Source organism: Microtus pennsylvanicus, chromosome 12 (assembly GCF_037038515.1).
Source record: "Microtus pennsylvanicus isolate mMicPen1 chromosome 12, mMicPen1.hap1, whole genome shotgun sequence".
Classification (NCBI taxonomy): domain Eukaryota; kingdom Metazoa; phylum Chordata; class Mammalia; order Rodentia; family Cricetidae; genus Microtus; species Microtus pennsylvanicus.
Window position 1 is genome coordinate 62,552,491 of NC_134590.1, and position 12,859 is coordinate 62,565,349.

The 12,859-nt window shown below is 49.1% G+C and overlaps 1 protein-coding gene across 4 annotated transcripts in view; it reads left to right on the plus strand.

Moving 5' to 3' along the window:
- Positions 1–5,569: 5,569 nt before the first annotated feature.
- Tnip2 (TNFAIP3 interacting protein 2) overlaps positions 5,570–12,859 on the plus strand; it is a 29,175-nt gene continuing 21,885 nt past the window's right edge. For 2 of the 4 annotated variants that reach the window (XM_075943894.1, XM_075943896.1), the window contains exons 1-3: positions 5,570–5,818; positions 10,638–10,790; positions 10,963–11,234. In XM_075943894.1, coding sequence (XP_075800009.1) covers positions 10,733–10,790; positions 10,963–11,234 — 330 coding nt within the window. In that variant the 5' untranslated portion in view covers positions 5,570–5,818; positions 10,638–10,732. The remainder of the gene's footprint in view (positions 5,819–10,637; positions 10,791–10,962; positions 11,235–12,859) is intronic. The other 2 variants (XM_075943897.1, XM_075943895.1) reach the window with 2 other exon arrangements.

A 12,859-nucleotide genomic window follows, 5' to 3' on the forward strand; every position in this document is an offset into this window, starting at 1 on the left:
ACCAAGCATCCACTATCTCTTGTGCCTGGCCAGGCTTCTTGGCCAGTCAGAGAGCAGATGAAGCTGGAGGAGGCTTCTTGAAGATAGCAGGACCAAGCTGGAACAGACCTGGGAGGCTGCCTGACTTTGGTGACAAGCCCAGCATGGTTCTGGCTTTGCCCACTGAAAAGTTTATCTGAATCAGTTTTCGATCTAGAACACCGTAAAACCTCGCCTAGTTGAAAAAAAATCCTATTTAAAAACACAAACCCCGTGGGCGGCAGACCCTGGCCTCATGCGTACTGATGTTTCTATTTTTACTCTCCAAACATGCTCTCAGCCCCCGGAGCCTGATTTGGAACTTGAAAGCAGCCTGTGCTATTCTGGGTTCCACTTCCGGGCTCGGTGGGGGTGATGGAGGCGGTGTTTGTCCACACAGACACTGCTCTGCCCTCTGCCCTTCCCGCACCCCACCTCTGGTCTCCTCCAGCCCTCTTTCTCCACATGACCTTCAGGAAAACGAAGGGGTCTGGAAGGGGAAGACCACAGGCTTGGGTAGGGAAGTTGTGGCTTTTCACAGTGTGTGGTTCCCCATTATCCCCAGAAAGGGTCACCAGTCACCTAAGCCAGTGGTGCCAGGAGGGGTGGCCAGCCCTCCTCATGTCAACACTGGTCACTGAGACATGGGTGAAAGTGGTACATGTGACCGAAAGGTCCTCCTTGACCAGAAGTGGAAGGAAAGGGGAAATAGATGAGCCTGGCCCAGGAGACTTGAGGGCTGTCCTGTCCATCCCCTAGGGCTGCCTCCCTGGCTCTGCCTAATGGGAATGAACATGGGGCTCACCCAATCACCTGCCCCTCCAGACCTGGCAATGGGCTCTGGATGGGTCCCGCAATCTTCAGCACCGGCCCAGCGTGGGCTGCTAGAGACTCATTTCTTCTCCCCATCTACCCTTTTATCCTTAGACTTTGGTCTCCATTCCCACACTCAAGGGTCCTCAGGCCATGTTGGCCAGACCCAAGGCTTCTAGATACTACCCTGAGCACACCCCCCCATCTACCGACCTTGGGACATAGGGCTGAATCCTCAATGCCATGGTCCCTACCGTGCCCATTCCTGTCAAGCTGCCCTGGAATCCTCCTATGCCACAGACCAGCCCCAACACACAGAGGAGGCCAGGGTCTTTGCTGGCCCTGCCTCTTCTCCTGACCTCCAGAGCAGCAGGACTGGAAGAGTGGCAGCTGTGACAAGTAGACAGACTCAGGCTCAGCCTTGGAGTCATCCTGAAAAGGACCCCCAGAGGGCTGGAGAGATGGCTCAGTGGTTAAGAGCATTGCCTGCTCTTCCAAAGGTCCTGAGTTTAATTCCCCGCAACCACATGGTGGCTCACAACCATCTGTAATGAGGTCTGGTGCCCTCTTCTGGCCTGCAGACATACACACAGATAGAATATTGTATAAATAAATAAATAAATAAGTAGATATTAAAAAATAAAGGACCCCCTCCAGACTCAGGCTCTGCTTTGACATTTGCCTGAAAAGGAACCCCTGCCCCAGGGTGTGGCTTTCCCATCTCAAAAAGAAGCTTCCACAGAAGCACAGAAGGCTAAGAGAGATTGAGAGGTGCTCACTGGAGGTGGGGCTGAATCTGTCCTGTCCTGTGATAGCATGTTCCCAGTGATGCTCCCTCTCCAGTAGACATAGACTTAAACTGCTAAAATCCGTTTTCCTTATTTTAAACTCTTTGGTTTTTTGTTTGTTTGTTTGTTTTTCGAGACAGGGTTTCTCTGGATCTTTGAAGCCTGTCCTGGAACTAGCTCTTGTTGATCAGGCTGGCTTCGAACCCACAGAGATCCACCTGCCTCTGCCTCCCTAGTGGTGGGATTAAAGGCGTGCACCACTACTGTCCGGCTTATTTTAAACTCTTAAGAAGTGGCCACTGTGATTCCAGGGACACACTCTACAGAAGCACAAAAATGAATTAGCCCGAGGCACAGGTTTGTATCAAGTTCCATTGTTTATTTACCCAGACCTGATGGTGTAACCACAATGCTTGAGATGCTGAGGCAGGAGGACTACCAAAGTTTGAGGCCAGCCTGGGCTACATAGTGAGTTCCAGGACAGTCTGAGCCAGAATTTGAGAAGCCCCACAGTTGATAAGGCTCACAGACACAGCAGTTACCCTGTTCCCTTGTCCAGAAGCCACAGTTCAACCCTGTCCTTCTTTCGTTTCTTTCATTTCCCTGTTCCTAAAGCACACTCTCCTTTTCTCATCTTCTCAGGGCTTGCCTGGCTAAGTGAACACCCGTAACTCAGTAGCCTTGAAGCAGCCAGTTCCTCTCCCCAGCTTGCTTCTCCTGGAGCTAATAAATGTCATCATTTTAGTTTCGCTCACCCTCTTGAAATAAGTTACTGAAATCCTGTCAAACGCCCAAATCTCTGCAAAGGCGTTCCAGTACAATAGACATTCCATCAGCCCCCAAGGACTCTGCTAAGTTTGTCATGGTCGCCACCGACTCTCATCCCCAATCTCCCTTCACCATTTTTGCTTCTGTGGAATCCCCTACTGCGGGGTTCCCGCTTCCTCTTTCTCAATTTCCTCCATCTTTTTGGAGAAGCAGACCCTCAAGTGGTTCCGGAGGACGGAGCACATTTTCTGAGGACTTGCTGCTGCTGGCGATTTGTGCCTTGCCTGATATCCAGTGTCTCTGACCGTTGGTTTTCTGCTGGCTGTCACGGTTCGAATTCCGGTCCTTTCTCTCTGTACACTTATAAGGTCTCTAACTCACAATTCTGAGAGTCCTGTAGACATTGTCTGAAGCACACGTCCATTTACCTTCTTGTATCTGAACCCTCGGTCTATCTTTTTAACCTCTAGCTTAGCTCGCTTTCTGTTTCTGTGATTAAATACCATGACCAAAAGCAACTTGGTGAGGAAATGGCTTATTTCATCTTAGAGTTTATAGTCCATCATGAAAAGAAGCCAGAGCAGGAACTCACAACAGGAACCTGGAGACAAGAACCACAGAGGCAATGGAGAAACGTTGTTTACTGCCCTGTTCCTCATGGCTTGCTCAGCCTGCCTTCTTATATAACTCAGGACCACCTGCTCAGGGTGGCACCACCCACAGTGGGCTGGGCCTTTCTATATCAGTCATTAATCAAGAAAATTCCCCCCCAGGCTAATTGATGGAGACGTTTTCTCAACTGACCTCTTCCCAGATAATATCAGCAAATTGACAAAACAAACAAACAAACAAAAAAAACCCAATAAAGTTGCTGGGTGGTGGTGGCGCATGTTCTTTAATCCCAGCACTCGGGAGGCTGAGTCAGGCAGATCTCTGTGTGTTCGAGGCCAGACTGGACAAGAGCTAGTTCCAGGACAGGCTCAAAAGCCCCCCCCCCCCAAAAAAAAAAGAAAGAAAAAAGCAAAAAAAAAAAAAAACAACCCAACTAGTACAGACTAGTACAAGCTGGAAACTTGATTTTCTCCCCATGTTCTCTTTCTAGACCTTTTATTTAATGTTATACCTCCTAGACTCTTCCTTTGGTATCTCTCTTTCTCACACAGCCCTGTTTTCCAGTGTCTAGCTTTACCGCAGGATTTCCTCTGTCCTGAGCTGGTATTGGAAGACAAAGGTTCTTGCTGTCCAACCTGCCAAGCCCAGGACCCATGAGGAGGAATGAGAGAATCAATTCCTGCAAGCTGTTCTCTGACCTCCATGTCATGCCCCTCCCTGCACTCTCTCTCAACAAATATGAAAATATTAATTAATCTAATAATGATTTTCTTAATCTTCTGGCTCTTCTATTGAGTTTCTTTACTCGTGTACATATATACATATATATTTTTCCTAGGATAATATATATGTTTCTATATATATATATATATATATATATGTGCACATACACATAAAATATTGAACTTCTATGATCACATTTGTGCATGTCTGTCTTTCTCTATGTGGAAAGAGACAGAGAGGTTTTGCATAGCCCAGGCTGACCTTGAACTCCGGACTGCCCTGACTTTACACCCTGAGTGATGGGATTACAGTCACGTGCCACCACACCCAGGTTATGCAGTGTTGAGGATCCAACCCAGGGCTTCACACATGCCACGCAAGCACTCTGCTAACTGAGCTATATCTGAAACTTCCATGATTATATTTTAAATTTCAAGAGTTCTTCATATTTTCTAAATATTCTTTTTCCCTAGCATCCAGTTCTATCTTTCATGAGTATGTACAAACTTTTCTCTTTGTTTTTTTGAAGCTAGAAATTATGTTTTCTAAGCCAGGTATGACTAGTACACACGCCTGTAGACCTAACCAATCAGGAGGCTGAGGTGAAAGGATTGTTGGGTCCACGTCACTGACCCCAGGAATGACTTTTAAGATGTGTTCTTAGCAGACTTTCACTGTAACCCACCTGCCTGTTGTCTCCACCAATATATTTGGTAAACATCTTGGACTGAGACTTTTTCTGTTCTATCACAAAATCTCATGCAGCATGTAGCTGTTTTCATGGTGGAATGTTTCTGGAGCAACTTGAATTCATGTTTCTGGGTCACTGTTATTCATACTAGGCTCTAGAACTATTTCTTCTTATGTCCTTTGCAGTGGGAGTTGTGCTTGCCTGGACAAACGTATTTCAGTCCTTCTGAAAGAAGAGAGTTATGATGCAAGACCGTGCCCGGATATGCCAGAGCCACTGTTTGCATGGTAAACTACAAACTAAACAGCGTTTCAACCTTTGCAGCACCCAGGAAGGCCCAGCTTGGGCTTGTCTTAAGCCCCCTGAGCTCTTTGCCTGGAGTAGAACATGACTGGGGCTCAGCTCTGGTCTCTGTTCTTAGCCTGAGGCCCTGAATATAGGAATCTGCTCCAGTTCTCTGCTGAGCGCCTTATGCTCCCCACCAGGGCTGCACACACAGCCTGTTGCTGCCCTCAGTGGGACACAGCTGCAGACCTCACCTTAAAGAATGGTCTAGAAGTTAAGCACAGCCTCTGGGTATACACACCTTCACTACTAGGACAGTGTGTGTGTGTGTGTGTGTGTGTGTGTGTGTATGTGCCTGTGACTGTGTGCGTGCATGCATGCGTGTGTGTGCACGCACGTGTGTGCGTGTGTGCATGTGTTCTTCCCCTGAGGAAGCCAAGGGCAGAGCTACCAAGGATGATGCTGCAGCTTGGGACCCATCACCAGCACCCACCTTGTTCCCATATGTTAGCTGAGTAGGTGAGTGAGGCTGTGTGTAGATAGGTGAAACAGGAAAACAGTTCACGCTGCCAGTCACAAAGGAGAAAAAATCATTCACAAACAGGAATTGAATCTTCACACTGTGTCTTATTCAGTGCAGCCTGGGAAAAGGAGAACAAGTCTGTTGTCGCCAAGCCTTCTCAGCGTATTTTCTGGAGAACCAGAACAAAGGAGATCTGAAGTTCAGGGTCCTTCCTCTGGGCAGCTAGACCTTGTCTTCCTGATTGCTTTCTTTATTATGCTCTTCCTGTAAAGCGAAAAGGAGGGTTCACACACACCAAACACTGCGGAGTTTTATGCTCCTCCCATTTGAACGATGTCTAGATTGAAGACTGAGAACACATCGACTGTTAGCAGTGTGTATGTGCTGAGCTCCCCACCATGTGGACCCGCATTGGAGTGCCAATGTGTTCTTATACTTCCTAGCACTTTCCACCCGCAAGACTGAAGGGGGTGTTTGTTCCCTTAATGCTCCGCAGTCCATTCAGAAATGCCAGGGCTCTGCTTCTGAGAAGGCACTGGGGACAACAGCAGCCACAACTCACCCCAGAAATCACCAGGCGTTCGTCGGGATGCACAGGTATTTATCATCCAGCAACCAGAGACTCAGGACTGAGGTTTCAGGGAAGAGACACCCAGCCTGATGTCTAATCAGAGGTTGCTCAGGCCTAGAGGAGATGAGATTGGTGCCTGAGGTTCTGGTCCTCAAGCCTTTGTGGCCACACTGCCCCCTTGTGGACACTTTCCTTGAGGGTCCGTACCTGTGAAGGCTGCCTCTGTTGGAAATGTTAGAGCAGAGTGTGTGTGTGTGTGTGTGTGTGTGTGTGTGTGTGTGTGTGTGCGCGCGCGCACGCTAAAGTGTTGACGTGTGTTGGCATCATTTTTTTTTTTTTTTTTGGTTTTTCAAGACAGGGTTTCTCTGTGGTTTTGGAGCCTGTCCTGGAACTAGCTCTTGTAGACCAGGCTGGTCTCGAACTCCCAGAGATCCACCTGCCTCTGCCTCCTAAGTACTGGGATTAAACACAGCTGACTCTTGAGGTCACAAGGACAGGCTGAAGTCGCAACATTTAAAATTAAGTAGGGGAGAAGTAGGAAAAGTTGCAGGTCCCAAAGACCTGTGTGAGAGCCACAGGAAGAGAGCTCTGTAGCTTCAGACTGACAACTGCCTGCCAGCAATTAAGCTAGCATCAGATGAGAGGTCTGCCCACCTGCTCCTGCATCACCAGAAACCCACGCTTCTCAGGACTTGGAATGAGATGCAATCTCTCCGAGGGCCCAGAGACCGCAGTCTTCTCCTGTCCTACACATGGGTACCTTTCATGGGAACCCAAGTGCCAGCCTCTCGCCATCCTTTAAAATAGATATCCCACCTTCTCTAAGTGCCACCTCCTAGACACACACACACTTACTACTGGCCCAGGCTGTTCGCAATCCTCCTGCCTTGGTCTCTTGAATGCTGGGATTCTAGGCCTGTACTCTGGCTCATCTAATCTCCCTTTTTAAGGTGGGTTCCCCCACTCCCCTTCTTTTTCTTACTGTATTAGTTACTTTTCTTACCGTGGAAATGCCCAGCAACAAACAACTCAAGGGAGGAAGGGCTTATTTTGACTCCTGGTTTGAGGGGACACAGTCCATCATAAGGGAGAGGTATGGCAGCTGGAGCGTGAGGCCACACTCCAGAAAGCCAAGGAGATGACAGTGGCATTCGGCTCACTTTCTCCCTTTATTCAGCCCAGATCCTAGCACCCTAGCACAGGGGATGGTGCCGCCTATACTTAGCACGGATCTTCTCTCTTCAATTAATCCTTCCTGGAAACCTCACAGTCACGCCCCCAGGTGTGTTCCTGTTAAGCCGATGGTGATTATTAACCAATATACTCACACAAACATACTTTATTATATGTATATATTATATTGTATACAATATACTTTATATACAATATAATTTCCCTACTTCTTGGACTGGACATCGGTCTCCACTATTAGAACATTAACCTATAATGCCAGGTGGTGGTGGTGCATGCCTTTAATCCTAGCACTGGTGTGTGTAGTGGGGGAAGAGGCAGGTGGATCTCTGTGAGTTCAAGGCCAGCCTGGTCTATGAATTCCAGGTCAGCTAGGGCTGTTACACAGAGAAATCCTGTCTCAAAAACAAAAATGAAAACAGAACACAAAAAACCACCCCAAAACAAAAACAAAACAACAACAACCAAAAAAACCCAAAAAACCTCCCAAAGCAAACAACAACAATAACATTTACCTATGAATTTCTGGGGCCTAGGCTTGAGAGCTGAGTTTCAGTTAAAGGCATGCGTGTGCTGGGAACTTCCTGTGTTAAGTTGGAGACTCTTAACCATGCCACAGAAGGAAATTGTTCCTAGAGTTCTGCAATCTTCATCTACAGTTCTAAAGTCCCCAAGATCTCAGAAACCCAAAGTTTTTCCCTTAAATTTGGTGAACTTTGTCATACTTAATTTGAATGGCCATTCCCTCTGTATTTCTAGAAACGGACTTGTTCTGTGGGGCTGAGAGATACCCCAGAGGAGTCGTATGTTGAATGTCAGTTGCTAGTGTTCTGTTGACAAAGGTTTCAGATATAGCTGGGGATGGCTGCTCTACCTGTAATCCAGAACTCAGGAGGCTGAGGCGGAAAGATTGTCACGAGTTTGAGGCCAGCCTGGTTACAAAGTGAGTTCCAGTTTGCACTACAGAGTGAGACCCTGTGTCAAAAACAAAGAACAAGGAAAAAATTATGGGCAGTGGTGGCACATGCCTTTAATCCCAGCACTAGGGAGGTAGAGGCAGGAGGATCTCCATGAGTTCCAGGCCAGCCTGGTTTACATAGAGTTCCAGGCTAGCCAGGGCTACAATGTGAAACTCTGTTTCAAAATAAAAATAGAAGAGAAAAAAATAAAGAACAAAACCAAAACGATCTTCAAGGGGACTGGAGGGACAGCCCGGGGATGTGCAGCAGAGAACGTGAGAACCTGAGTTTGGATTCAAAGCACCCATGAGAAGCCAAGCACAGTCACACACTTCTGTGACCCTAGCATGGGGGTTGGGGTTAGGGGGTGGAGATAGGTGGATCTCTGAAATTTGCTAGTCAATCAGTGTAGCTAATCTGTGAGCTTTGGGTTCAGTGAGAGACCTTGTCTCAAAAGATAAGGTGAAGAGAGAGTGACAGACACTCAGCATCAACCTCTGACCTCCATACACACACATACATTATATATATATAATACCTATATATGTATATATACACATACACACATACATTATATATATACATATATAATACCTATATATGTATATATACACATACACACACTCATACACACATATTCACTTGCATTTTTTAAAATATTTATTTATTATGTATACAATATTTTGTCTGTGTGTATGTCTGCAGGCCAGAAGAGGTCACCAGACCTCATTACAGATGGTTGTGAGCCACCATGTGGTTGCCGGGAATTGAACTCAGGACCTTTGGAAGAGCAGGCAGTGCTCTTAACCACTGAGCCATCTCTCCAGCCCTTCACTTGCATTTTTATTTAATTATTTTAATTTATGTGACTTGGTGTTTTGCCGTGGGTACCAGGTCCCCTGGAACTGGAGTATAGACAGTTGTGACCTGTCATGTGGGTGCTAGGAATTGAACCCAGGTCCTCTGGAAGAGCAGCCAGTGCTCTTAACCTCTGAGCCATCTCTCCAGCCCCCTCACACATTTTTAAGAAACCTCCCAAGTGTTAGCAGTTTGAAACGATATTATCTTTGTTGCTTTGCAGTTTGTCAGGAGCCTTGGAGCAGTGTACCTGGGAAATGTGGTACAGTGGCTTCTCTGAGATGGAAGCCACAGATGAGCTGGGACTGTATTTCGGAGCCTTCTATGGGGTCAGAGGATTTAGTTCTGAACTGGGTCCTTCACTAAAGTGTAGAGCTGGGCAAGTCAATAGACACATTGTATCTCACGACTTTGCTGTGGAGGTCACCGGCCACCATTTCCCCAGGGTCCTCCTCAGGATCCTCTCAGTTACGGAGGTCAAATACAGCTTATTGTCTGGGAACCCGCCCCCTATGCATAGATACTGAGAAGAGGACCCCTTTGTAGAGGTTGGGCACCTCAGTTATGTGTACCTACCTAAAATCAAAGAAATCAAAGCTTTCAAACTCCAAACCCATATGGCCCAGAGTGTGTTGGAAGAGTCTGGATTGTTTGACGTCTATTCTGCCGTTCACATCAGGTTCAAAAGCACTTGGGTGGTCCACCCCAGGCTGTACACGGCAGTAACAGTGAAGAACTTAAAAGCACAAATCAGCCCTGGGCCAGGGTTCTTTGGTGTGGTACCCCTGCCCACTTCTCCTTTATCCTACCACTGCCTCTGTCAATCAAGATGCTCCCTGCATGACCCTAACACTGACTGTGCTGGACAATCACATAACATGTGCCTTGAGGCAGTTTGAATGAGAATAACTCCCATGGGCTCGTGTTTGAATACTTGCTCCCCAGTTGGTGGGACCATCTGGGAAGGATTCAGAGGAGTGTGGGCTTGTTGGAAGAGGTGGGGCACTAGAAGCAGAGGGATTTTGAGGTTTCAGCTTGCTCTTTGCCTCCTGCTTGGGGATCAAGATGTGAGCTCTCAGCTTTAACCACCTGACGATTATGGGCATTAAATGCTTTCCTTTATAAGCTGCCTTGGTGGTGGCAGTTTGTCACAGCAATGGAAAAGAAACTGAGACACACCCATTTTCTAGTGCCACAACACCCCTACCAGGTAGGGAAGGCAGCAGTTGGGACCTCTCTTTTCTGAACAGGGGTCTTGGCTCTGAGGGCTAAGAGCTGACCGTAGGTGAGCCGGGTCTTCCGAGCCGAGTGTTCATCCCATAAATGCCTGTCGAGGTCTGACTTTGCTTTGAGTTTGATGCTGCACGTGGGTGAGTTTCCGCAGGCTCAGCCAGAGCTTCTGTGGATCACACCGCGGGAACAGACAGGATGATGAGCGCAGGAGACCGAGTAAAGAAGGAGAAATGCATCCTCACATGAGGGGACCCCAATGAGACCTTAGCAAAGAGCCTTTGAAAGATCCTCCCGGCGGATCTTTGGGGGAGGACACATTTCCCAATGGGAAAACACTGTATGGAGGCTGCGGGAAGGAAGGGGCCAGCACCTCTTGTCTTCTGCTCTAAGAACAGCTTCTAGCATTAAGGCCGTCCTAACTCGAATTTAGGCGCACCCTGGGGTATGGTGGCTGGCTCTGGGACCCACCATGCATCCTGGATGGGAAGTCCCTACGTGACAAAACACATGCCAAGTCCCTGAAGAGGAAGGAGCCCAGCACTGAAACCTGACCACACTCCACGTCCGATGTTTGAAGTCATTAGATTTCTTTGCTCTCCTTCAGCAGCTGTACCAGAGGAAACCGAACCCTAAATCCTGGTCGCCGACTGGTTTTGATTCCGAGAAAATTCCTCAGACGGAGGGAATAGGACCGCCGTGATGAGCCTAGAACTGTGGGCAGACAGCCTCTTGCACGGAGCTGGTGCGTCAAGACAGGGTAGGGCCTCAGAGTGGGAGGGGGCGGTGCCAGCTGTGCGCGGGGGCGGAGCCATCTGTGGGTGGGGACTGATTAGGCTCCTGGGAGTGGGCGGGGCGAGGCGGGAAAAGTTCCGGGAAGGCCGGCTGTCGCTCCCGCTACGCTCACAAGTTGCTGGTGCCCGGGTCCCCAGGAAAGTCCACCGCCATGTCATCTGGGGACCGTACCCCGCCCGCGGCCGCCGCGCTTTGTAGCCTGTACCACGAGGCCGGCCAGCAGCTGCAGCGCCTGCAGGATCAGCTTGCCGCGCGCGACGCCCTGATCGCGAGCCTCCGCACTCGCCTAGCGGCTCTGTCAGGGGACACGGCGCCGTCGCTCGTGGACGCGCTTCTGGATCAGGTGGAGCGCTTCCGTGAGCAGCTGCGGCGGCGGGAGGAAGGAGCCTCTGAGACCCAGCTGCGCCAGGTGCGGGGCGTGTGGGCGGGCACTGCTGCCCCCTCGGCCTCGGGCCGCACCGAGTCCTGGCGCGAGGATGTGAGGTGCAAGGGAACCTTGAGGGGTTGGGGTCTGAAGGGCGAGAGTCTGGAGGGTCCAGGCTCCTGAGGGATGTCACGCACTGAGGTGACCAGGCGTCTCTGGGCCACGGGGTTCAGTGAGCACCAGGGTGTTAGGGGTGCGGACATTTGAGAAGTACCAGGTCCACAGGGGCTCAGATTCTGAGCAATTCTGAGGGACATATAATGGTGGTAAGTTTGGGACCGACCCCCTGGTCTCTCGACTTTGAGGGGCACAGCTGAGTGAAACTTGCTCATGAAGTCTGTGTGGTGGATCCGAGGAACCGGAGGGACCCCGGAGTACAGGGATCTGTGGAGCGTGAGGTACTGAGGTAGTCTTGGACACATGGTTCTGTTAGTAGTGAGCTTCTCCAGTCAGTGCTCCACACCCCAAAGGGGTATGTAACTGTTTTCACACTGCTCTGTTGCTTTGAAGAGACATCATGACCAAGGCAACTCTTATAAAATAGAGTATTTCACTGAGGGGGAGCTTATAGTTGTAGAGGGGTTAGTCCATTATCATCATGGTGAGGAGTATGACAGTGTGCAAGCAGGCATGGTTGTGGAGTTGTAGCTGAGAGCTACATTCTGATCCCCAGGCAGAGAGAGACGCTGGGCCTGCTGTGGGCTTTTGAAACCTGAAAGCCCACCGTAAGTGACACAGTTCCTTCAACAAAGCCACACGTCCTAATCCTTCTCAAATGGTGCCACATGAGCCTGTGGAGGTCATTCTTATTCAGACCACCACAGTAGGGTCCCAGGTTTGAAGGAGGTGGAGTTCTGAGGAGGGCTGGTGTTCAGGGGTGGGTGCAGGGTTCTGAGGGACACTAGAGGCTCTCAAGGACATACAGGCATTGCTTTTTGGGGAATGTTCCAGTGTGTGTTTGGGTTATGACTGCAGGTTTTGGGTATTCTGTGTTAGGGAGGTCTTCTGTGGAATGTGGGTTTCCGAACCTTGTGTGGGGTGCCAGGGACCTGAGAGATGCATAGGGTTCAAGGGATGGAGCTCAGAGAGAAGACCCAAGTCTTTGATTGGTGGCTTTTAGTATTATATTGGGAGAAGCGACAGGAAGAGCCTGCCAAGAGTCTGACAATCTGTGCGTTCTTTGGTCCTCCTTGTCGTTTGGTGTTATTTGGTTTCTATGAGATAACGTAAGCACACAAAACTGGGGCAAGGGAACTGTTTTCCCTGCAAGTGTTATCTGTAAGTCTGCCCTTCCCCGATGTTTGGGATAATTGGCATGCTTTTGCATTTGGTCCATGGCTATCCTGGTTTTCCCAGGAAAGAAGGTAGGCCTGAAAGGAGAGTAGCTGGCCAAAGGTAATGTTTGTTTCCATGATTTCACCCCCACAGCCAGATTTATTTTTGTCCCCACCCTCTTCGGTGCTAGGGACTGAGCCTCGAGCCCCACACACATCTAGGCAAGTACTCTACCGTTTAGCTGCATCTTCAGCTCTCTTTTTACTTTTGAGACCTGGTCTCACTAAGTTACCTAAACTGACCTTAAACTCACTGTGAATCCCAGCTAGGGATTG